Source organism: Dendropsophus ebraccatus, chromosome 8 (genome assembly GCF_027789765.1).
Source record: "Dendropsophus ebraccatus isolate aDenEbr1 chromosome 8, aDenEbr1.pat, whole genome shotgun sequence".
NCBI lineage: Eukaryota > Metazoa > Chordata > Amphibia > Anura > Hylidae > Dendropsophus > Dendropsophus ebraccatus.
The window spans coordinates 99,105,829-99,131,404 of NC_091461.1; the positions used below are offsets into that span (position 1 = coordinate 99,105,829).

The 25,576-nt window shown below is 47.5% G+C and overlaps 2 protein-coding genes across 2 annotated transcripts; both read left to right on the forward strand.

Moving 5' to 3' along the window:
- Window positions 1–27: 27 nt before the first annotated feature.
- UQCRH (ubiquinol-cytochrome c reductase hinge protein) lies at window positions 28–6,885 on the forward strand. Its single transcript, XM_069981185.1, has 4 exons — window positions 28–143; window positions 220–255; window positions 6,415–6,576; window positions 6,674–6,885. Exons 1-4 carry the CDS (start codon window positions 99–101, stop codon window positions 6,704–6,706), a joined length of 276 nt encoding a protein of 91 aa, XP_069837286.1. The 5' UTR covers window positions 28–98; the 3' UTR covers window positions 6,707–6,885.
- Window positions 6,886–14,005: 7,120 nt separating this feature from the next.
- NSUN4 (NOP2/Sun RNA methyltransferase 4) lies at window positions 14,006–24,957 on the forward strand. Its single transcript, XM_069981186.1, has 6 exons — window positions 14,006–14,115; window positions 20,601–20,920; window positions 21,110–21,261; window positions 21,347–21,501; window positions 21,587–21,711; window positions 22,915–24,957. The coding sequence occupies exons 1-6, from the start codon at window positions 14,026–14,028 to the stop codon at window positions 23,189–23,191; spliced, it is 1,119 nt and encodes a 372-aa protein (XP_069837287.1). The 5' UTR covers window positions 14,006–14,025; the 3' UTR covers window positions 23,192–24,957.
- The last annotated feature ends 619 nt before the right edge of the window (window positions 24,958–25,576 follow it).

The window sequence follows — 25,576 nt, forward strand, 5'->3', positions numbered from 1 at the left end:
TGCGCTACGAGAGAAGCGCTTCCAGGTCGAGGCGTGGCCTAGTGACGTATTTCCGTCCGCTGACCCCGCTTGTCCTTCTGTAGCGGCTGCTGGTCATCATGGTGTTGGAGATGGAGAAGGTGTACGCGGGGGAACCCGAGGAGGTGAGAGCTGCCCACATGGCTGACACCAGAGGGCACCAGCTGAGCACCACATAATCATCTCTTTCTGTTGTTACAGGAGGAGGCAGAGGAGGAAGAAGAGGAAGAGCTGGTGGTGAGTCCACATGACAGTCCACACGGGGGGCCCTCACCCTGAGTGTAGAGCTGGGCCCATGTATGTCACTGTTCACACTGGCCCGGGGGCCCCTGACCCTGAGTGTAGAGCTGGGCCCATGTATGTCACTGTTCACACTGTCCCCTGACACTGATTGTAGAGCTGGGCCCATATATGTCACTGTTCACACTGTCCCCTGACCCTGAGTGTAGAGCTGGGCCCATGTATGTCACTGTTCACACTGTCCCCTGACACTGATTGTAGAGCTGGGCCCATATATGTCACTGTTCACACTGTCCCCTGACCCTGAGTGTAGAGCTGGGCCCATGTATGTCACTGTTCACACTGTCCCCCTGACCCTGAGTGTAGAGCTGGGCCCATGTATGTCACTGTTCACACTGTCCCCTGAGTGTAGAGCTGGGCCCATGTATGTCACTGTTCACACTGTCCCGACCCTGAGTGTAGAGCTGGGCCCATGTATGTCACTGTTCACACTGTCCCGACCCTGAGTGTAGAGCTGGGCCCATGTATGTCACTGTTCACACTGTCCCGACCCTGAGTGTAGAGCTGGGCCCATGTATGTCACTGTTCACACTGTCCCCTGACCCTGAGTGTAGAGCTGGGCCCATGTATGTCACTGTTCACACTGTCCCCCTGACCCTGAGTGTAGAGCTGGGCCCATGTATGTCACTGTTCACACTGTCCCCTGACAGTGATTGTAGAGCTGGGCCCATATATGTCACTGTTCACACTGTCCCCTGACCCTGAGTGTAGAGCTGGGCCCATGTATGTCACTGTTCACACTGTCCTCTGACCCTGAGTGTAGAGCTGGGCCCATGTATGTCACTGTTCACACTGTCCCCTGACCCTGAGTGTAGAGCTGGGCCCATGTATGTCACTGTCCACACTAGCCTGATGGGCCCCTGAGAGTGTAGAGCTGGGCCCATGTATGTGACTGTCCTCCACACTGACCTTAGGGACCCCTGGAATTTGTGACCCAATAGATGCCTGATCATAGGGCCGCACCTTCCCTTACCTGATAGCAGCCACCAAATGTATAACATCACCTTATTTAACAGTTAAAGGGGTTTTCCAGTGAAAATCTTTTCCTTTCAAATCAACTGATATCAGTAAGTTATATACATTTGTAATTTACTTCTATTGAAACAAATCTCAAGTCTTCCCATACTTATCAGCTGCTTTATGTCCTGTAGAAAATGTTGTTTTATTTTCAGTCTGACACAGTGCTCTCTGCTGACATCTCTGGCCGAGACAGGAACTGTCCAGAGCAGGTTTTCTATGAATCCCCATAGTTAACCGAGACTCTGCGCCAGAGATGTCAGCAGAGAGCAGTGTCAGACTAATATTAAAACATTTCCTGCAGGACATACAGCAGCTTATAAGTATGAAAAGACTTAAGATTTTTTAATAGAAGTAAATTACAAGTCTTTATAACTTTCTGACACCAGTTGATTTGAAAGAAAGAGTTTCGCTGGACAACCCCTTTAAGGGGGTGGGGCACAGCTTGACACTTCTCCTCATGCCCTTCTTTCATTGACACTCTGTGTGTCATTGGTGGCAGGACTAGAGGTTAGGGTGAGTGAGGACAACTGTCCGGCTGTGCTCCCCCTCCTCGACTCTGAGGGTGCATTTACACAGGCAGATTTATCTGACAGATTTTTGAAGCCAAAGCCAGAATCAGATCATAAACAGGAAACGGGTCATAAAGGAAAGACTGAGATTTCTCCTCTTTTCAAATCCATTCCTGGTTTTAGCTTCCAAAATCTGTCAGATAAATCTGCCTGTGTAAACGCACCATGAGAGTGGGTTCATACTGAGGAATTCTCGCGGATAATGTCCACAGAATTCCGCCGTCTGTCCTTGCGCCTTTCCGCCGGCTCCATAGACACCATTCTATGGGCCGGCGTATTCCGCTATCCGCCGAAAGAAGTGATATGTCATCGGCATTTGACTCCCGCTGCCTTCCCGTTCCGTGGGGAAGGTGGAGACAGCCTGAGTACCACCTGAAAAACAGGGATACAGCCTAGGTAATAGGCCGTATCTCTGTTTTCCAGGAGGTACTCATGCTATTTGGACCTTCCCCATGGAACAGGAAGGCAGCGGGAGCCAAATGTCGATGGTTCGGGTTCATATGAACCTTAACCTCGGCCCTGTTTGATCATCTCTAATCCTCACGTATTGACCCCTGTGGGACAGTCCAGTGGGCATGCTCCATCTCACTGTCGTTAAGGAAGACCTAAAAACACGGTTGGTGATCTGAGAGTTCCCTATAGCATTCACCATTCAAGGGCTGTAGTATGATGAGCAGCGGTTCTAGAGCATGCCAGGACATCGCTCCCCACACCATGACACTGCCACCTCTGGCCTGATGAACCACAATATGCACCCATGTAATGTGACTCTGTGCTTTTTAAGCCCTTCAATGTTTCAATACTTTTTTATTGAAAGTTTTCAGGTTTTGTTTACAAATATCACAAACATTACAATGCAATGCTGGCAATAATATGCATAATGTCCAAGGCTCCACAAACATGATGCAAAATCAAAACCGCTACATGCCCCATTTGTCGACCAAAAGAGTCCATGACGTGTTAGGTTTTAGAGCCAAGTCATTGAGGGGCAAGGAGCAATAGGTAACCTTGTAGTGAGAACGTGGAGTACTCAGATATGACAAACATTATACATTCCAATTCTCAAAGAACAACAAAGGAACAATAAACAGTATCAGCAGGAAATGCTACTCAAAAGTGAGCAGGTAAGGTCAAATGGTATAAAGCAGTAGTATAAATAGTCCTGAAGGCCACGATGGGAAGCCGCCGCATCCAAGGAGGAATACAATTAAAAGATGTCAGAGGTTCACTTCTTACAATAAGAACTGGCATACCACTTCCCCCAAATACTTTGAAAAGCAGTTGTAGTTGACCTGGAAAAGGAAATTAAACGTTCCATAGTATAACAGTGTTGCAGGCTGTCTACCACTTCATTTAGTTATGGTACATTATGAGATTTCCAGTGGCGCGTTATGACCAGTCTAGCAATGTTAATTATCTTGCAGAATAACATCCTATCTGGTATCTGAACCTATCTGAACATACACTAAGTATATGGGTCAGCTCATCACAGTAATGAAACCGTACCATAGACTTATATTGACAAAGTGACTTCTGGCCCCTTTACACAGAGCAGTAGGAATTCCCTGGTTACAAATGACCAGAAGGGCTGGAGACGTTATCCGAAATGTTGGAACATTGCTGCTGGAAGAAGTACAGGCCCGGGGTGCCATTTACCGTCCCTGCACTGATGTGGGGAGGGTAATAATGGGTAAGGGCTGTAGTGCTCCTTTATAGGGAACCAATTAGCACAATTGTGCTGATGTGGTTTCCAGATGCACAGTAGATAGATCTACTATACAGCTCCCCGAGTCTACCAGCCAATGAGTATAAGATGATGGGAAAGCTGAGCGACCACATCATGCTGAGTATAAGATGCTGGGAAAGCTGGGTGACCACCATCTTACTGAATACTATACAAGATGCTGGGAAAGCTGGGTGACCACCATTGTAATGCCTACTATACAAGATGCTTGGAAAGCTGGGTGACCACCATTATACTGACTACTATACAAGATGCTGGGAAAGCTGTGTGACCTTCATTACACTGACATACAGGATGCTGGGAAAGCTGTGTAACCTCATTACACTGGCATACAGGATACTGGGAAAGCTGGGTGACCCATTACACTGACATACAGGATGCTGGGAAAGCTCGGTGACCTCCATTATACTGAATACCAGATGCTGGGAACTCTGGGTGACCTAAGTATACAGAGAGGGGACAGGGGATCCCCCTCACCCATGTACTGTTCAGGGCCTGGTGCCCATACAGACCACCCCCCTCCCCTGCATATATGGGCACTAGGCCCTGAACAGTACATGGGAAGGGGTACAGAATCCCCTCTCCCCTCACAGTACTGCTTACTAGGCCATGGTGCAGGGGAGAGGGGATGCTGTATAATTCATACTAAACATCCCACCCAGATAATGTTCAGGTTTAATGGATGCCCCCGGCCGCGAGACTCTGCCCCCGCAATTTTGCCCCCCCCCCCCCCCTTATTTCCCTTACCTAAGCCATGGCAGACGGGGGTCCTCTCCTTCAGGCCCAAGCAGGAGGGGGTGGTCTGTTCTCTCTCCCAGGGCAGTGGGCAGCCCTCACAGATCCTTGTAGGGAGGAGCCTGCTCCTTCAATGAAGGAAGAGCAACACAAGTCAGCCTCCACACCCTCTCCCGTGGCTCCGCCCCCGCGATCATGGCCCCGCCCACTCACCGGTGTTACTGACATTCAGCTGCCGCAGCCCATGATGTAGGCACCAGCCCGGGGGCCAGATGCCACCCGGCCCAGCCCGCCCCTGGAGGGAAGTATTTCAGCCATCCTTGAGGCCAGTATCTTTGCATACAATTTAATATCAGAGTTTAACAGAGAAATGGGCTTGAAGTTGGCCGGTTTGTCTGGGGATTTTCCAGGTTTAGGAAGGGTGACGATCAAGGCTAGCTGGTTCTCTTCAGGAAAGGCTCCAGATACCTGGGCCTCACTGAAGAATCTTAGTATATATGGGCTTAAGATGTCGGAAAATACTTTATAATAATGATTGGACAACCCATCTGGGCCGGGGGATTTGCCTAAGGGAAGGGATTTAATCTGGGTTTCTATCTCCTGGATCGTAAAAGGGGCATTAAGAGCATCTAATTGGTCATTAGTCAGGGAGGAAGATTTAATTTATTAAGGAAGAAGTCTATGTCGGCCTTAACTGGTTGGTGAGTTGAAGTGTCGTCTTTTAAATTGTAAAGTTTAAAATAAAAATTTTGGAAGGCATTAACTATGTCCCGGGGATCTAAAAGTTTCCCATTAGTGCTCTCATCTATAATGTATGGTATGTGAGATTTCGTGTGTTGGGCTTTTAAGCCCTTCAAGACAGAGCCCTTTGATGCCATAGCGTTATATTTTTCAATCTACAGGGCTGGTTGGGGTGTCATTTTTTTTTTGCGCCATGATCTCTAGTTTTTAACATCATATTGGTGTAACAGAAATTTTGATTGCTTTTTTTATAATTTTTTTTCCCCTGATATATAATTTTAAAAATCTGCAATCCTGGTGTTTTTTTTCTTTCCCGTTAACTTGGTTCACCGTGCGGGAGCAATAATTTTATATCTTAATCGGACATTTCCGCACGCTACGATATATATGTTTTTTTTTTTCATTTTTAAACATGCAATCATAAGCATAGCATAGATCAGTGTTATCGGCGTTCTATGCATAGAGCCTGCCTGAGTGCAGACTCTATCCATAGATGGCTAAAGCGATAGAACAGAGGTAAGAGGCTTACCCCCGCCCGGTGGTACATGTGATCGGGACCCCCGGAGTGAAAGAAGCTTGTTCTGTCAGTGAGTACCTTAAATGCTGCGATCGCTATAAATCGTGGCGCTTAAGAGGTTAATGGCAAGCAGCTGCGGGATCGCAGCTGCCTGTCGTTACCCTCTGCTCCCTGGACTCTGATGTGTGTGTGGGGCCGCTCTCACTGCAGTGGTCCCACACACATCTAGAGCCCGTTCAGTCAGGAATGTATATGCACAGTCCTACTGCACGGAGTATGTGCAGTAGAAACATATATACTTGTTACTGACCATGGGGTTAAACCATATAAGGAATTAGCTATCTGTAGAATTAAGGTCCCTCCAGGCGACCATCTGCCATATATCCTGGGTCCCTCGTTGATCACTGTTTGCAATGGGGGTCATTTAAACTACAGTCAATGTATTGTACTGGCTCCACTAGTCCACTGTGGAACATCACTGCTGAGATACCAAACGTACTGCCTTGCTTTTTGGATCGGCCACATGTGGCCGCTGTTATTGTTTGTCTGTCCATGACTCCTCCAGTCCTGGTACGGCCTGTGTGTCTGAATAGACATGGAAGCGCCCATGTTGATTAGTGTCACTCAACTTCACCAGAAAGAAGATCTCATCTACTGCTAGTTGGACTATGTATTTTTGGGGTTGGGGAGTGTATTTCGGGTCAGACGACACTTGATGTGGTATCACGGGTTGGCCCTGTCCCTGGTTCAGTAACATCTGTTTCTTTCAGGACCCACTGACCACAGTCAGAGAACACTGCGAGAAGACAGAGAAATGTGTGAAGGCACGTGAACATCTGGAACTGTGCGAAACCAGAGTCAACTCCAGATCACACACACAGGAGGAGTGCACTGAGGAGCTCTTTGACTTCCTACATGCCCGAGACCACTGTGTGAGTGACAGCAGGATGGGCAGGGGGCAATGCAGGCAGCTGTCTGCCAAGGATGTTGTGATTGTAATGATGATTTTCCCCTCTGCTTTGTGTACAGGTGGCTCATAAAGTCTTCCGACACCTGAAGTAGTCACCCTTGTTGTTGTTGCTGTGCGCTTGGTCCTGCTGGCTGCGCCCCTTGTATGTGCTGTCGCTGAACTGCTCTTCCATCATCCTGAGCCCAGCCCCGAGGGAGGAACGTCAGCTGCTGGGAATCAGGAGACGCCCCCTCCCCTACCCCGGTCATAAATAAACTTGATGGGAAAGTGATCCTGAGTCTGCTGTGATCTATCGTGGCGTCTGATCTGTCGCACAGATTTGTCCAGTTTTGCTGCCTTTGGCTCTTGGTGGTCTCTCAGGGAACTGATGGTTTAGCTTCCGATCAGTGGGGGTCTGGCTCTTAGCATCTTCCATGGGTTGTACTTGTGTTGCTGTTTTATGTGTAGCAGAGGTGCAATGTACTGCAGCACTGCCCTGCTCACCTGACTAGAAAGAAGCTGCAGTACATTGCACCCTTCATACATTGCAGTAGACAAGGTGTCTGACTCGATTCAGGCTTCACAATAGAACTCCTGTTGGCATGGGCCCTTAAAAGGAACCTGTCAGTGACCATGCTGTCCAGTCTGAGGAGCAGTGATTGTTGCAGGCAGGGCTGTGGAGTTGGAAAAAAAGTGTTCTCACTCCAGCTTTAAAAAAAAAAAAAAAAAAATTAATCTTTTAAAACTTTATAATTGAGTTCATCTGGATTTTTATAAATGTTTCTTATTAATACAAGTGGTACCTCGGTTCTCAAACTGCTTGGAACTCAAACTGTATATTTTCAAAGAAAGTTTGCTTTGGTTCTCAAACTTTTGCCCGGTTCTCAAGCACTTTTTTAGGCATCAAGTCTTGAAGTTCTCGTTATCTGAACGTCTTTGGGAACGTGGATGGTGGGTTGTACCTGGTGAGTTTAACACTGGTAAGGCCTCACATACACTACAGTGCTGTATAAGACTGCTGGAGTGCATATACAGTAGTAGTACAGTCAGTGCACCACCCTCTCCCATCCTGAACTGTATAAGACTGCTGGAGTGCATATACAGTACAGTAGTAGTGCAGTCAGTGCACCACCATCTCCCATCCTGTACTGTATAAGACTGCTGGAGTGCATATACAGTACAGTAGTAGTACAGTCAGTGCACCACCATCTCCCATCCTGTACTGTATAAGACTGCTGGAGTGCATATACAGTAGTAGTACAGTCAGTGCACCACCATCTCCCATCCTGTACTGTATAAGACTGCTGGAGTGCATATACAGTAGTAGTACAGTCAGTGCACCACCATCTCCCATCCTTTACTGCAGGGGTGGGGAACCATTTCCATGTTGAGGACCAGTCGGCATTAATAAAATCATTCGAGGGCCGCATACAGTGTGCGGCAGTTAGTAGCGTGGGTTGCAGCACCCAGGGCAAGGCAAAGTATCGTTCCCCTGCTATTGTAGTTAACCCTCTGTGATGCCCCTTGTAGTCTAGTTAACCCCCAAGTCATGCCCATTGTAGTCTAGTTACCCCCCCCCCCCCAGTCATGTCCCTGGTGGCCTAGTTAACCCCCAGTGCTCCCAATAAAAGAATAAACATCCCACTCACCTTTCCGCTGCTCCCACGCTGCCCATGTCCTCTTCTCTCCCCTCTAGCCCGTTCCTGTCTTCTGCAGGCAGCGCGCAATGAAATTACGTCATCGCGTGGCCCGCAGGAGAAGGAAGATGTGCACCGCTCTGGTGGGGAAGGGGACGGCACTCACAGCAGCCTTCACAGACACAGGAAGATGCTGTGAATACCGGCTCCTGCCCAACCAGAGCGGCGCGCACATCACGGGAGCCGCGGGCCACATCGGGAGGTCTCAGGGGCCGGAGGTTTCCCACCACTGCTTTACTGTATAAGACTCCTGGAGTGCATATACAGTACAGTCAGTGCACCACCATCTCCCATCCTGTACTGTATAAGACTGCTGGTGGAGTGCATATACAGTACAGTAGTAGTACAGTCAGTGCACCACCATCTCCCATCCTGTACTGTATAAGACTGCTGGAGTGCATGTACAGTAGTAGTACAGTCCGTGCACCACCATCTCCCATCCTTTACTGTATAAGTCTGCTGGGGAGCATATACAGTACAGTAGTAGTACAGTCAGCGCACCACCATCTCCCATCCTGTACTGTATAAGACTGCTGGAGTGCATATACAGTACAGTCAGTGCACCACCATCTCCCATCCTGTACTGTATAAGACTGCTGGAGTGCATATACAGTACAGTCCGTGCACCACCATCTCCCATCCTGTACTGTATAAGTCTGCTGGGGAGCATATACAGTACAGTAGTAGTACAGTCAGCGCACCACCATCTCCCATCCTGTACTGTATAAGACTGCTGGAGTGCATATACAGTACAGTAGTAGTACGGTCAGTGCACCACCATCTCCCATCCTTTACTGTATAAGACTGCTGGAGTGCATATACAGTACAGTCGGTGCACCACCATCTCCCATCCTGTACTGTATAAGACTGCTGGAGTGCATATACAGTACAGTAGTAGTACGGTCAGTGCACCACCATCTCCCATCCTGTACTGTATAAGACTGCTGGAGTGCATATACAGTACAGTAGTAGTACAGTCAGTGCACCACCATCTCCCATCCGTTACAGTGCTGGGATGGGGAGGGGGGCTCTATACAGTAAAGGATAAGTTAGGGGTTAGTGACTACTGTACTGTAATTGTGGTTTTGTTGAAAATTTCTTGTGTATAATGTCCTGTACAGTATAGTACTGTTCTGTAGTGATTATACTGGGCACTTTTCAATGTAATATATGGGTACTGTAGGTAATTATTGGTGGCTGCTGGAACTAATTAAACACATTTACATTATTTCCTATGGGAAGACACTGCTCCGTTCTCAGACTGCCTTCCGGAACCAATTAAGTTTGAGAACCGAGGTAACACTGTATATCTTATGTTCTATCAATCTGAGCCCTTTATTTATAACAACCAGAAAAACCCTTTCTCACATTCATTTAGTTTCCTCCATATGGGTTTGTGCACACTGAGGAAAAGGCGAGGAATTGAAGAGGAATCTTTTGGGGATTCTGCTAGAGGAATCCTATAGAAGTCAATGGGGGCTTAAATTCTGCTTGCATTCTGCTTCAATTCTTCGAGAATTGCTCAGTGTGCACATACCCTCTAGCAGTAATCTGGTCTGGTTTGTTTCTGCGCTAGAAGAATTTATTGTGGGGGTAGATCTGTGCAGTCAAATATTTTGCCCAAAAAATAAATCCCCTGCTGGGTGCACGGACGTACACACACACACACACACACACACACACACACACACACACACCTGCAAAGTATGTTATCCATGGTCCATGGTAGAGAATGTGCAGTGTGAATAGGGGCGTGTTGATGGGGTGGTGTATTGGTGAGGGGAGTGACAGGGAATGTGTGATTTAGAGGTTAGGGGGGGGGTGACATGGACAGTGTAGTGTAGAGGTGAGAGGGGGGTGACGGACGGTGCGGTGTTGTGTACAGTTGAGGGAGGGTGACAAAGAGTGTAGTGTAGAGGTGAGGGGGTGACTGACTGTGTGGTGTAGAGGTGAGAGGGGTTAAGGATGGTGTGGTGTAATGCTAAGGGGGGGTGACGGACGGTGTGGTGTAAAGGTGAGGGGGGATGAAAGGACGGTGCGGTGTAGAGGTGAGGGGATGGTGTAGGTAAGGGAAGTGACAGGTCCGTGTGTTGTAGTGTACAGTTGAGGGGGGTGATGGGCTGTGTGGTGTATGGGTGAGGGGGGTGATAGGCTGTCTGGTGTATAGAAAAGGGGGTGACGGTCTGTGTGGTGAAGGGAGTGATGGGCTGTGTGGTGTAAAGGAAAGGGGGGTGATGGTCGGTGTGGTGTAGATGTGAGGGGGGTGATATGATGGTGCGGTGTAGAGGTGAGGGGGGGTGATGTGATGGTGCGGTGTAGAGGTGATAGGGGTGATATGATGGTGCGGTGTAGAGGTGAGAGGGGTGATATGATGGTGCGGTGTAGAGGTGAGGGAGGGTGATATGATGGTGCGGTGTAGAGGGTGATATGATGGTGTGGTGTAGAGGTGAGGGGGGTGATATGATGGTGCGGTGTAGAAGTGAGTGATATGATGGTGCGGTGTAGAGGTTAGGGGGTTATATGGTGCCGTGTAGAGGTGAGGGGGGTTATATGGTGCGGTGTAGAGGTGTGGGGGGTGATATGATGGTGGGGTGTAGAGGTGATAGGGGTGATATGATGGTGTGGTGTAGAGGTGAGAGGGGTGATATGATGGTGCGGTGTAGAGGGTGATATGATGGTGCTAGTAGAGGTGAGAGGGGTGAAATGATGGTGCGGTGTAGAGGGTCATATGATGGTGCGGTGTAGAGGTGAGGGGGGTGATATGATGGTGCGGTGTAGAGGTGATAGGGGTGATATGATGGTGCAGTGTAGAGGTGAGGGGGGTGATATGATGGTGAGGGGAATGATATGATGGTGCGGTGTAGAGGTGAGAGGGGTGATATGATGGTGCGGTGTAGAGGTGAGAGGGGTGATATGATGGTGCGGTGTAGAGGGTGATATGATGGTGTGGTGTAGAGGTGAGGGGGTGATATGATGGTGCGGTGTGGAGGTGAGGGGGGTGATATGATGGTGCGGTGTAGAAGTGAGTGATATGATGGTGCGGTGTAGAGGTGAGGGGGGTGATATGATGGTGCGGTGTAGAGGTGAGGGGGGTTATATGGTGTGGTGTAGAGGTGAGAGGGGTGATATGATGGTGCGGTGTAGAGGTGAGGGGGGTGATATGATGGTGCGGTGTAGAGGTGAGGGGGGTGATATGATGGTGCGGTGTAGAGGTGATAGGGGTGATATGATGGTGTGGTGTAGAGGTGAGAGGGGTGATATGCTGGTGCGGTGTAGAGGGTGATATGATTGTGCGGTATAGAGGTGAAAGGGTGATATGATGGTGCGGTGTAGAGGTGAGGGGGGTGATATGATGGTGCGGTGTAGAGGTGAGGGGAATGATATGATGGTGCGGTGTAGAGGGTGATATGATGGTGCGGTGTAAAGGGTGATATGATGGTGCGGTGTAAAGGGTGATATGATGGTGTGGTGTAGAGGTGAGGGGGTGATATGATGGTGCGGTGTAGAGGTGATATGATGGGGCGGTGTAAAGGGTGATATGATGGTGTGGTGTACAGGTGAGGGGGTGATATGGTGCGGTGTAGAGGTGATATGGTGCGGTGTAAAGGGTGATATGATGGTGTGGTGTACAGGTGAGGGGTGATATGATGGTGCGGTGTGGAGGTGAGGGGGGTGATATGATGGTGCGGTGTAGAGGTGAGGGGGGTGATATGATGGTGTGGTGTAGAGGGTGATATGATGGTGCGGTGTAGAGGTGAGGGGGGTGATATGATGGCGCGGTGTAGAGGTGATAGGGGTGATATGATGGTGTGGTGTAGAGGTGAGAGGGGTGATATGATGGTGCGGTGTAGAGGGTGATATGATGGTGCAGTGTAAAGGGTGATATGATGGTGTGGTGTAGAGGTGAGGGGGTGATATGATGGTGCGGTGTAGAGGTGATATGATGGTGCGGTGTAAAGGGTGATATGATGGTGTGGTGTAGAGGTGAGGGGGTGATATGATGGTGCGGTGTAGAGGTGATATGATGGTGCGGTGTAAAGGGTGATATGATGGTGTGGTGTAGAGGTGAGGGGGTGATATGATGGTGCGGTGTAGAGGTGATATGATGGTGCGGTGTAAAGGGTGATATGATGGTGTGGTGTACAGGTGAGGGGGTGATATGATGGTGCGGTGTAGAGGTGATATGGTGCGGTGTAAAGGGTGATATGATGGTGCGGTGTAAAGGTGAGGGGGGTGATATGATGGTGCGGTGTAGAGGTGATAGGGGTGATATGATGGTGTGGTGTAGAGGTGAGAGGGGTGATATGCTGGTGCGGTGTAGAGGGTGATATGATTGTGCGGTGTAGAGGTGAGGGGGGTGATATGATGGTGCGGTGTAGAGGTGAAAGGGTGATATGATGGTGCGGTGTAGAGGTGAGGGGGGTGATATGATGGTGCGGTGTAGAGGTGAGGGGAATGATATGATGGTGCGGTGTAGAGGGTGATATGATGGTGCGGTGTAAAGGGTGATATGATGGTGTGGTTTACAGGTGAGGGGGTGATATGGTGCGGTGTAGAGGTGATATGGTGCGGTGTAAAGGGTGATATGATGGTGTGGTGTACAGGTGAGGGGTGATATGATGGTGCGGTGTAGAGGGTGATATGATGGTGCGGTGTGGAGGTGAGGGGGGTGATATGATGGTGCGGTGTAGAGGTGAGGGGGTGATATGATGGTGTGGTGTAGAGGGTGATATGATGGTGCGGTGTAGAGGTGAGGGGGGTGATATGATGGCGCGGTGTAGAGGTGATAGGGGTGATATGATGGTGTGGTGTAGAGGTGAGAGGGGTGATATGATGGTGCGGTGTAGAGGGTGATATGATGGTGCAGTGTAAAGGGTGATATGATGGTGTGGTGTAGAGGTGAGGGGGTGATATGATGGTGCGGTGTAGAGGTGATATGATGGTGCGGTGTAAAGGGTGATATGATGGTGTGGTGTAGAGGTGAGGGGGTGATATGATGGTGCGGTGTAGAGGTGATATGATGGTGCGGTGTAAAGGGTGATATGATGGTGTGGTGTAGAGGTGAGGGGGTGATATGATGGTGCGGTGTAGAGGTGATATGATGGTGCGGTGTAAAGGGTGATATGATGGTGTGGTGTACAGGTGAGGGGGTGATATGATGGTGCGGTGTAGAGGTGAGGGGGGTGATATGATGGTGCGGTGTAGAGGTGAGGGGGGTGATATGATGGTGCGGTGTAGAGGTGAGGGGGGTGATATGATGGTGCGGTGTAGAGGTGAGGGGGGTGATATGACGGTGCGGTGTGGAGGGTGATATGACGGTGCGGTGTAGAGGTGGGGGAGACAGTGTAGTTGGTGCAGGTGATGGCTTCTTTTGGATTCTACAGTTCCTGGTTAGTTGTGGGACCCCAGTCCCACGACCCCATTGATTGTGGACTCAGACATCCATACCATGGCTTCTCCTTACAGCCACCTGCAACCTGGGAAGTGGAGTAAAAACCTCAGAACTGGATGTAAAACAAAAGGATTCTGGTGTCATCAATAACCGCATCAATCTTAGAGTAGTCAAAGGAGATGACGGGGTTGGCAGCTAATAGCCATCCCCCGCAGCAGGAGAGCCGGTGCAGTGTGACAGGCAGGAAGGCGGGGCTGCCGCCTCTTACGCGGTACGGCAAGGGTCGGATCTTTTGCGAAGCTCTAGGTTTCCGGGCGGGTGGATTTCCCGGCTGCACAGGATCATGGCGGCCACCATGGGAGCCACACTGCTGCAGAGGAGACTGCGGGTGGCACTGCGAGTGTTCTGCCGATACAGATACAAGAAGAAATGGGTGAGGGTCACACATATCACCTGACCCGAAGTAATAAGGGGGGCTCATGTCACATGACCTGGGGTGTATGAGGATCTCACATATCACATGACCCGGTGTAATAAGGTGTCCCCACATATCACATGTCCTAGGATGTATGAGGATCTCTCACATATCACATTACCTGGGGTTTATGAGGATCTCTCACATATCACATTACCTGCGGTAATGAGGGGACCCCACATATCACATGACCTGGGGTGTATGAGGATCTCTCACATATCACATCACCTGGGGTGTATGAGGATCTCTCACATATCACATTACCTGGGGTAATGAGGGGACCCCACATATCACATGACCTGGGGTGTATGAGGATCTCTCACATATCACATTACCTGCGGTAATGAGGGGACCCCACATATCACATGACCCGATGTAATAAGGTGTCCCCACATATCACATGACCTGGGGTGTATGAGGATCCCACATATCACATGACCTGGGGTGTATGAGGATCTCTCGCATATCACATCACCTGGGGTGTATGAGGATCTCTCACATATCACATTACCTGGGGTAATGAGGGGACCCCACATATCACATGACCTGGGGTGTATGAGGATCTCTCACATATCACATCACCTGGGGTGTATGAGGATCTCTCACATATCACATTACCTGGGGTAATGAGGGGACCCCACATATCACATGACCTGGGGTGTATGAGGATCTCTCACATATCACATCACCTGGGGTGTATGAGGATCTCTCACATATCACATTACCTGGGGTAATGAGGGGACCCCACATATCACATGACCTGGGGTGTATGAGGATCCCACATATCACATGACCTGGGGTGTATGAGGATCTCTCACATATCACATTACCTGGGGTAATGAGGGGACCCCACATATCACATGACCCGATGTAATAAGGTGTCCCCAAATATCACATGACCTGGGGTGTATGAGGATCTCTTACATATCACATGACCTGGGGTAATGAGGGGACCCCACATATCACATGACCTGGGGTGTATGAGGATCTCTCACATATCACATGACCTGGGGTAATGAGGGGACCCCACAAATCACATGACCCGGTGTAATAAGGTGTCCCCACATATCACATAAAACCAAAAGGTGCCAAAAATGACAAAAAAATGACCTGGAGATTGCGCTCACCACCAAACAACGTAGTAGAAACCGATGTTCACATAAAACACGATTTATTCAGTCCAACAATAACGCATTTCAGGGCTATGGCGCCCCTTCGTCAGATTCAGGACAAACATAGTATGCTCATGACACAGACCATACTTATATACAGCAAGGAATCACAATGATTAGGCTAAAGGAGGGGCGGTCCATTTCCTCCTCTCTGGTAGTTAACCCCATACACATCAGTGCAAAATTTAGATAGTCAAGGTGACATATACAGAATTCACATAAAAAATACACATACAAAGTCCATAAAATCAATCCATATGTACATCTGCCATATAGTTCATATAAAATCAAATTCATGTAAGGGTAAGTAAATCAATTCATAACGGGCAACCCAGTGTACATATATCAATTCCAAATGAACAACTCATTCACAGTTCTACATATCAACAATGTTCTATATTAGTCCACTTACCACATCTTGAAGTATAAGGAAAGGGAAAGGGGCAATTTCTCATGGTTTCCCTCAGAGGCAACAGCCGGAAGTACTATGCGTTCCAACTCATGGAGAGCAGGGAAAACAATCACATGATCGGACCAAAGCCAGGAGTCGGATCGTGTGATTACTAATCTATTAAGCATAAGTATCATGTGGCAAGAACCCTATTTGACATGAGTGTCACTAGAAATGGTGAAAATAAACATGGAATAAAAAGATATAAAATAAAATACAAATATATTGTGTTGTTATAAGAACAAGGCTAAGAGGTATATGCAGACCCAATATATAAATAATAACAAAAAATAAATAAAAAAAATCTTCCTTAAATTTCCTTTTTTTTTTTTTTTTTTTCCCCTCCTCCCTCTCACATCTAGATAAAATTATACAACCAACTTATTGCACTTAAACCTAGTGCCTACAAATTCCACTCGAAAGCTTTATTTAGTCCTAACGGCTCCTTACAATTCAGCTTATAAATCCAGTACATTTCATGCTTGCGTAACATACCCAATCGATCGGTGCTACATTTCTTTATGTGTTCAATAGAGATAACAGAAAACTCCTTAAAATTACAATTATGGAGTTCCTTACCATGTCTTGAAACACTATGTAGCTTAAAACCTCTTGTGACATTTGAGCGATGCTTATTAATCCGAGTGCGAAGTTTCATAGATGTTCTCCCAACATATTGTAAATTGCATGTACACTGTAAAACATAGATCACATACTCAGACCCACAGTTTAAATATGTTCGGATAGGGAAGCTCTTGCCTGTGGTTGTACTAGTGATGGTATTCTGTCCTTGGACAATACTAAAACAGCATTTACAACTAATACTCCCACATCTATAGGTGCCATTCTGCTTTAAAGGGAACCATTCACCCCGTGGCCCCCGTTAGAAACAGACATACAGTGACATAAAGGTCAATATACTTACCACATCGCTCCCGGTCCCGTCCCGGATCTCGTTGTTGACACGGAGAAATCGCCGATTCTTCTTCTCGCGCCCATTATGGTAATGAGCGCCGCCGGCCCGAAGTCCAGCCTTCTCCCCGCCTCCGACACTTGATTGACGCCGGGTCTTCTTCCTCCTCGTCTTCTTTCTTCTCGCCGGATCCCGCGCAGGCGCCGTGACGGTCGTTTTCGGCGCATGCGCAGTTCACAATTGAAGCCGCTCTGCAGCTCCACTGTTTACTGCGCGTGCGCCGATTGGCTCGAACACGCATCCTGTTTACCGCGCAGGCGCAGAAGAGGTGACGAGACCATCGCAGCGGCGCCTGCGCGGGAATTCGGCAGAAGACTGAAGACTGAAGACGTCAATCAAGTTCCAGGAGGCGTGGATGGGCGGCGACGAGAAGAGGACCTCATGAATAAGTTGGACTCGTCCGTCGTTTCCTATGGACGTTGGACTCATCTCAGCTCATTACCATAATGGGCGGGAGAAGAAGAATCAGCGATTTCTCCGTGTCAACAACGAGATCCGGGACGGGACCGGGAGCGATATGGTAAGTATATTGACCTTTATGTCACTGTATGTCTGTTTCTAATGGGGGCCACGGGGTGAATGGTTCCCTTTAAGGTATTCTTAGTATTGGATGTTCCAGCTGTGACCGGGCGCAACCAACTGGGAGCTACAATGCTCTTGATGTTCCTAGCCCTTCTAAATAAAATTTGTGGACTCTTGGGGAGCACTTTCATTAATATATAATATATGCCAATGCTTTTTTAGAATTTGGCGTATCACCCCATGTGATTGATGGAACGTAGTGATAAAATTACATCCAGTATGTCCGTCACTCGTTGATGGTTCTCTAGGTTTCAAACAATCTTTCTGAGACTGAGCCCTAGCCCTTCTATTGGCTTCATTAATAATTAATTTCGGATATCCCTTCTTTAGGAACCTTTGCTCCATGATTTTACTTTGAGTCTTATAGTCTATTTCACGGGTGCAATTTCTGCGTAATCTCTTAAATTGACTATAAGGTATGTTGTTTTTCCAGGGCTTATAATGGGCACTAGTATAATTAAATAAACTGCCCTGGAAAAACAACATACCTTATAGTCAATTTAAGAGATTACGCAGAAATTGCACCAGTGAAATAGACTATAAGACTCAAAGTAAAATCATGGAGCAAAGGTTCCTAGAGAAGGGATATCCGAAATTAATTATTAATGAAGCCAATAGAAGGGCTAGGGCTCAGTCTCAGCAAGATTGTTTGAAACCTAGAGAACCATCAACGAGTGACGGACATACTGGATGTAATTTTATCACTACGTTCCATCAATCACATGGGGTGATACGCCAAATTCTAAAAAAGCATTGGCATATATTGTATATTAATGAAAGTGCTCCCCAAGAGTCCACAAATTTTATTTAGAAGGGCTAGGAACATCAAAAGCATTGTAGCTCCCAGTCGGTTGCGCCCGGTCACAGCTGGAACATCCAAACATCCAATACTAAGAATACCTTAAAGCAGAATGGCACCTATAGATGTGGGAGTATTAGTTGTAAATGCTGTTTAATGGTGCGTTCACACCTACAGGATCTGCAGCTGATTTTCTGCAGCAGATTTCATTTAAATAACTGAACACAGCATCAAATCTGCTGCAGATCCTGTAGGTGTGAACGCACCCTTAGTATTGTCCAAGGACAGAATACCATCACTAGTACAACCACAGGCGAGAGCTTCCCTATCCGAACATATTTAAACTGTGGGTCTGAGTATGTGATCTATGTTTTACAGTGTACATGCAATTTACAATATGTTGGGAGAACATCTATGAAACTTCGCACTCGGATTAATAAGCATCGCTCAAATGTCACAAGAGGCTTTAAGCTACATAGTGTTTCAAGACATGGTAAGGAACTCCATAATTGTAATTTTAAGGAGTTTTCTGTTATCCCTATTGAACACATAAAGAAATGTAGCACCGATCGATTGGGTATGTTACGCAAGCATGAAATGTACTGGATTTATAAGCTGAATTGTAAGGAGCCGTTAGGACTAAATGAAGCCTTCGAGTGGAATTTGTAGGCACTAGGTTTAAGTGCAATAAGTTGGTTGTATTATTTTATCTAGATGTGAGAAGGACAAGGGGGGGGGGGGGGGGGGGAAGGAAATTTAAGGAAGATTTTTTTTTTTTGTTATTATTTATATATTGGGTCTGCATATACCTCTTAGCCTCATTCTTATAACAACACAATATATTTGTATTTTATTTTATATCTTTTTATTCCATGTTTATTTTCACCATTTCTAGTGACACTCATGTCAAATAGGGTTCTTGCCACATGATACTTATGCTTAATAGATTAGTAATCACACGATCCGACTCCTGGCTTTGGTCCCATCATGTGATGTGGTCTGATCATGTGACGGCTCTTGGTCCGATCATGTGACTGTTTTCTCTGCTCTCCATGAGTTGGAACGCAGAGTACTTCCGGCTGTTGCCTCTGAGGGAAACCATGAGAAATTGCCCCTTTCCCTTATGCTTCAAGATGTGGTAAGTGGACTAATATAGAACATTGTTGATATGTAGAACTGTGAATGAGTTGTTCATTTGGAATTGATATATGTACACTGGGTTGCCCGTTATTAATTGATTTACTTACCCTTACATGAATTTGATTTTATATGAACTATATAGGAGATGTACATATGGATTGATTTTATGGACTTTGTATGAAGGTTTTGTATGTGTATTTTTTATGTGAATTCTGTATATGTCACCTTAAGGCTGGGTTCACACTACGTATATTTCAGTCAGTATTGTGGTCCTCATATTGCAACCAAAACCAGGAGTGGATTAAAAAAACAGAAAGGATCTGTTCACACAATGGTGAAATTGAGTGGATGGCCGCCATATAACAGTAAATAACGGCCATTATTTCAATATAACAGCCGTTGTTTTAAAATAACAGCAAATATTTGCCATTAAATGGCAGCCATCCACTCAATTTCAACATTGTGTGAACAGATCCTTTCTGTGTTTTCAATCCACTCCTGGTTTTGGTTGCAATACCACAGGACCACAATACTGACTGAAATATACGTAATGTGAACCTAGCTTAACTATGTAAATTTTGCACTGATGTGTATGGGGTTAACTACCCGAGAGGAGGAAATGGACCGCCCCTCCTTTAGCCTAATCATTGTGATTCCTTGCTGTATTTAAGTATGGTCTGTGTCATGAGCATACTATGTTTGTCCTGAATCTGACGAAGGGGCGCCATAGCCCTGAAACGCGTTATTGTTGGACTGAATAAATCGTGTTTTATGTGAACATCGGTTTCTACTACGTTGTTTGGTGGTGAGCGCAGTATCCAGGTCATTTTTGGCACCTTTTGGTTTTACCTGACTCAATGGTTCCTTGCACAAGGAGCCCGGTTTAGACCTGTTGTGAAGACTGCTGCTACCCCAATCCCTGTGAGGTGTGTTGGACACACCATTACATGTGCTGCTGGGTGTTGTGGCTCTGTTTCCACAACCCCAAAAGGTGTGCAGTGATTTTTTTACATGTGTTAGATCATTATTTCAATCCAGAGGTACTACTCTATGAGGCGCTCTGCCTTTCTTTTTGTTCTTTGTTTCTACTTGTCCCACATATCACATGACCTGGGGTGTATGAGGATCTCATATATCACATGTCCTGGGGTGTATGAGGATCTCACATATCATCTGGGGTAATGGGGGGACCCCAGATATCACATGACCTGGGGTGTATGAGGATCTCACATATCACATGACCTGGGAAGTAAGAGCCCCTTATGTTTTAGATAAGCAGAACAATTCAGGTTAGAGATCTGGTCATGTGACTGTGTTCTCTTTCAGGCCACCAATTTTGTGGGCGCCTCAGGCCCCCGGCTGGCTCTACAGTACTTTGATATGAATTACAGCGCACAGTTTGGTGACTTGTGGCCGTCAGTGCGGATCGGACTCCTGTCAGAGCAGAAGTACGGCGCTCTCATCAATAACTTCTGTGCGGAAGGCGCCAGCTGCAGACTGCTCTCCCTAAACGCCACCGACTTCCTGCAGGAGGCCCACACCACCATGGCAGAGTCATCAGGGACAACAGCGGAAACTCAGCTCACCTCCAGCATCACCTGTTACACCTTCCCCCGCGGTGACATCAGCCGCTTCCCACCCGCCAGGTACTGGACTCTCACTGCTTTGGACCCCTGAGCTGGTAATTTGCAGTGACCCCTGATGTTTACTGTTTATCTATGCTGTGGGGGTGGGGCTAGGCAGTCACATGATCCCAAAAATAGCATGGGTGACCAAGCCTGTAAAGGCACGGGGAATGTGGTGGCCTGTACTAAGCTTATGATTTCCCTTCACAGATCCAGCGCTCTTGGCGTCCTGGAGTATTACCTGATGGACGCCGCCTCACTCCTCCCTGTCCTCGCCCTCAACGTCCAACCAGAACACTGTGTCCTGGATCTGTGTGCTGCTCCGGGGGGGAAAACGCTGGCGCTGCTGATGGAGGACTGCAGTAAGGGGCGGGATCAGCCGGGGGGACGTCGGGGGAAGGCTTACAGACTTTCCGCCTCTCATTTATGCTTTGCTCTCCTTTGCAGGATTCTTAGCTGCCAATGATTCATCAGTTTCTCGCTGTAACCGCCTGCATCGTGTCCTTCAGTCCTACGTCCCCCAGGAACGACGCACAGAAGAGCGGCTGCGGGTCACATCGTGGGATGGCACAGAGTGGGCAGACGATGGTGTGTATGACCGGGTCAGTATCTAGCAGTACAAACCAATCCTTCACACCCTTCCACCCTGTGGGTGACCGCTGTGACATGTCATGACCCTTTACACAGGTTCTGGTGGATGCTCCGTGCACCACAGACCGCCATTCGCTGCTGCATGAGGACAACAACATCTTCCAGCGCACAAGGATGAAGGAGCGCCAGAGGCTGCCGCTGCTGCAGACCCAGCTCTTGCTGTAAGTATGTGCCCCACCAGTCAGCCGCTACTCTATGTGCCTCCCTCTTGCTGTAAGTATACCCCCCAGGTCAGCCCCTGCTGTAAGTGTGTGCCCCACCAGTCGGCTCCTGCTGTATGTGCCTTTCTCCTGCTATAAGTATATGCCCCACCAGTTAGCTCCTTCTGTATGTGCCTCCCTCCTGTTGTAAGTATGTGCCCCCTATTAGTCATCTCCTGCTGTATGTGCCTCCCTCCTGTTGTAAGTATGTGCCCCACCAGTCAGCCGCAACTGTATTTTCCTCCCTCCTGTTGTAAGTATGTGCTCCACAAGTCAGCCGCGACTGTATGTTCCTCCCTCCTGTTGTAAGTATGTGCTCCACCAGTCAGCTCCTTCTGTGTGTGCCTCCCTCCTGCTGTAAGTATGCCTCTCATCACTCAGCTCCTGCTGTAAGTGCCTCCATCCTGTTGTACGTATGCCTCTCATCACTCAGCTCCTGCTATATGTGCCTCTCTCCTGCTGTAAGTATATGCCCCCAGGTCAGCTCCTGCTGTAAGTATGTGCCCCACCAGTCAGCTGCTGCTGTATGTGCCTCCCTCCTGTTGTAAGTATGTGCCTCCCATCAGTCATCTCCTCCTGTAAGTATGTGCCCCACCAGTCAGCTGCTGCTGTATATGCCTCCCTCCTGCTGTAAGTATGACTGTCATCAGTCAGCTCCTGCTGTAAGTATGTGCCTTCCTCCTGCTGTAAGTATGACTCTCATCAGTCAGCTCCTGCTGTAAGTATGTGCCCCACCAGTCAGCTGCTGCTGTATGTGCCTCCCTCCTGTTGTAAGTATGTGCCTCTTATCAGTCAGCTCCTGCTGTAAGTATGTGCCTCCCTCCTGTTATAACTATGTGCCTCCCATCAGTCAGCTCCTGCTGTAAGTATGTGCCCCACCAGTCAGCTGCTGCTGTATGTGCCTCCTTCCTGCTGTAAGTATGACTGTCATCAGTCAGCTCCTGCTGTAAGTATGTGCCTCCCTCCTGCTGTAAGTATAAGCCTCCATCAGTCAGCTGCTGCTGTATGTGCCTCCCTCCTGCTGGTAGTATGAGCCCCCATCAGTCAGCTGCTGCTCTAGGTATGTGCCCCCCCCCCCCCCAATTGCTGTATGTGTCTTCAGTGTCTCATGCTAGATGATTCCACTGCAGATCATCTCACATTAAATTTCTGCCTTCCTCTTAGTTCTGGGCTGCGAGCGGTGGCACCAGGAGGGGATGTGGTCTACTCTACCTGCACGCTATCAGCCCTGCAGAATGAGTGTGTAGTGGAGCAAGCCCTGAACCTGGCTAAGTCTGAGTATGGTGTTCATGCTGAGGTGCAGGATCTGAGCATCTTCCGGGAAATTTTCAGGAGAACGTTTGATTTCCATCGGGACTGTCGCTTGGGAGAACTGGTGCTGCCGCAGCTCACTGCCAACTTTGGGCCCCTCTACTTGTGCAAACTGCGACGGCTGCACTGACCCTGAGCGTCCTAGACACTGTAACAGCTGCTGCCTGCTTGTGAGCGAGACCTGAGCGATACAGCGTAATAACCAGAAGAAGAGTCGTAGTCACTGGTGCTGTAACTCCACCAACACGCTACCAGCTATGCAGAATGTTTGTGTAGTGGACCATGCTTTGACATGATGTGCGCCGCTGCTATGATGAGAGAGACGGTAGCTCGATGACCCTCAGTGTCAGGAACAACAGCAGCCATGCCTGACAAGTGATGCAGAAAAAACTTTATTCCTCCAGAGTAACAGCAAACGTAACAGTTCATGTGACCAGCGGTATCCTTATGTGTGCCCACATCGGAAACAGAATGGAGGATTGTGGGTGAGGGACAGGACCTGTTGTGTCACATGCCCCACTGAGGGTCACTAAAAAAATCTCTGATAATGGGGAACAATCCGTTTGTAAATTTTCTTTTTCTTTTCTTTTTTTTTAAATACAAAAAAAAAAAAAAGCATCAAATATAATAATACAGGACATCACTTGGAGTGTTCCTACGTGCCTCTTCTATTAAACAGCGGACAGGTCATATGTGATACCTGACCACCACTATAATAAGTGCAGCTCTCCCTGCCACCAGATACCATAAGCGCATTTAACATGGGAAAGGGCAATAGATGAAGACACCTGCCCCGTTATACACCCCTGTATTAAAGGGACAATGAAGCATAAAATACTCCATGATTTCAAGCATGCCTCCACTCTCCTCCCGGGGCCATTTCCAAGCCTCAGAGTTCCTGCACTTTATATTGTCCCTTGCACACATTGGAGTCACATTATTATAACCACTTCCTTCCCTCGGCAGCTTACAGCTCATGAAGGAAGTTACATATGGTGAGCAGCTTGGTAGGTTTAAACAGTGTGCGATAGGTGGTAAACAAATCCCTAGCTGTTGTCAAGGTTTAAAGGAATAATTTGCACAGAAGGATTGTTACTGGCTTCAGGTGGCAGAATTTCTGATACTGTGCAGTATGATGCTAGGGTAAAAGTATGTGGTTCATGGACAAATTGTGGCTTTGTGAATAAGTGATGTGGAAACTGCGAAGCACCATGTGCCATTGATGCAGGGTGAATGTCAAAGGTGCACAAGGGCAGGCTGAGACACTACAGTGGAGCAACTCACCACCATAATGGCCCAGGAGCTATTATATGTGTCTAACAACAGATCTGTGACTCCTACTATGTATGTGTCCCTGCACTTCTGCAAATCATGCTGTGTCTGCAGAAAATCTTTACAGCAATTTTGAGATTGGGGCTTCTACTGATTGGTAAAGGGTTGTCTTCTCCAAAGAGCAGATGAGTTTTCTGCTTCATCCTATGGAGAGATGTTGGCATGTTAGGTGAGAAACATCAGAAAACAACCCCCCTGCAGCCATTGATGGAAGAACACAACCTGGGATAGCAGATCTGGGGAGTGTCCTTATTGCATTCTCTAGGTCACTCAACCATGTAGGAACAGTCTCGGATGATGTGTGGCATCACTGAAGATCATGTACAACCATACATATTTTCCCTGGGGCGGATGGGATCTTCCAGCAAGATGGTACAACATGTCATGCAGCTTGAAATGCCTGTCAATGGTTTGAAGAGCATGACCGAGACCCGAGTACTACCCTGGCCCCCGTAATTCTCCAGAGCATAGATGCCTCTATATGTAATGTATCCCTGGCATCATCCACAATCCCAATACCATAGATTCCTGCACACCAAGCATATTCCCAGCATCAAATTACATATACATATACAACCCTACAATCCCTGGCAGAATATTACATACACATTTACAATCTCTACATCATAGACTACTCGTCAAACCTTCACAGCTCAGGGTCAATGTTTGAAAGCCACCTAGATCCATGAAAGAGGCACCTTAACCCCTTAGTGCTGCAGCTAGTTTGGGCTTTGATGACCACGCTTAATTTTCAAAATCTGACCTGTCTTACTATATGCGCTTATAACGCCGTAATGTATTAACATATGCTAGCAATTCTGAGGTTGTTTTTTTTCGTGACATAATATACTTTATATTAGTGGAAAAATGTGGTCACTATCTTAAGTGTTTTTTTAAAAAAAAAACATCAAAATATCATAAATTGTGTGTTGTGCTATATAGTTAATGGTATAGTTTTATAGATTGGGTTGTTACGGATGTGGCAATACCAAACATGTATAGGTTTTGGTGTTTTTACGTAAGGGTTTATTATATATGGGGAATATAATGCATTTTTATTAGTGAGGAATGCTGGGGAATGATTTTTTTTTGTGTGTGTTTTGGTGCAAACTTCTTTTACTTTTACACTAGTGTGCAGTACTGTACAATAGTGTACATAAACCTGTGATCTTCTGATCACTGA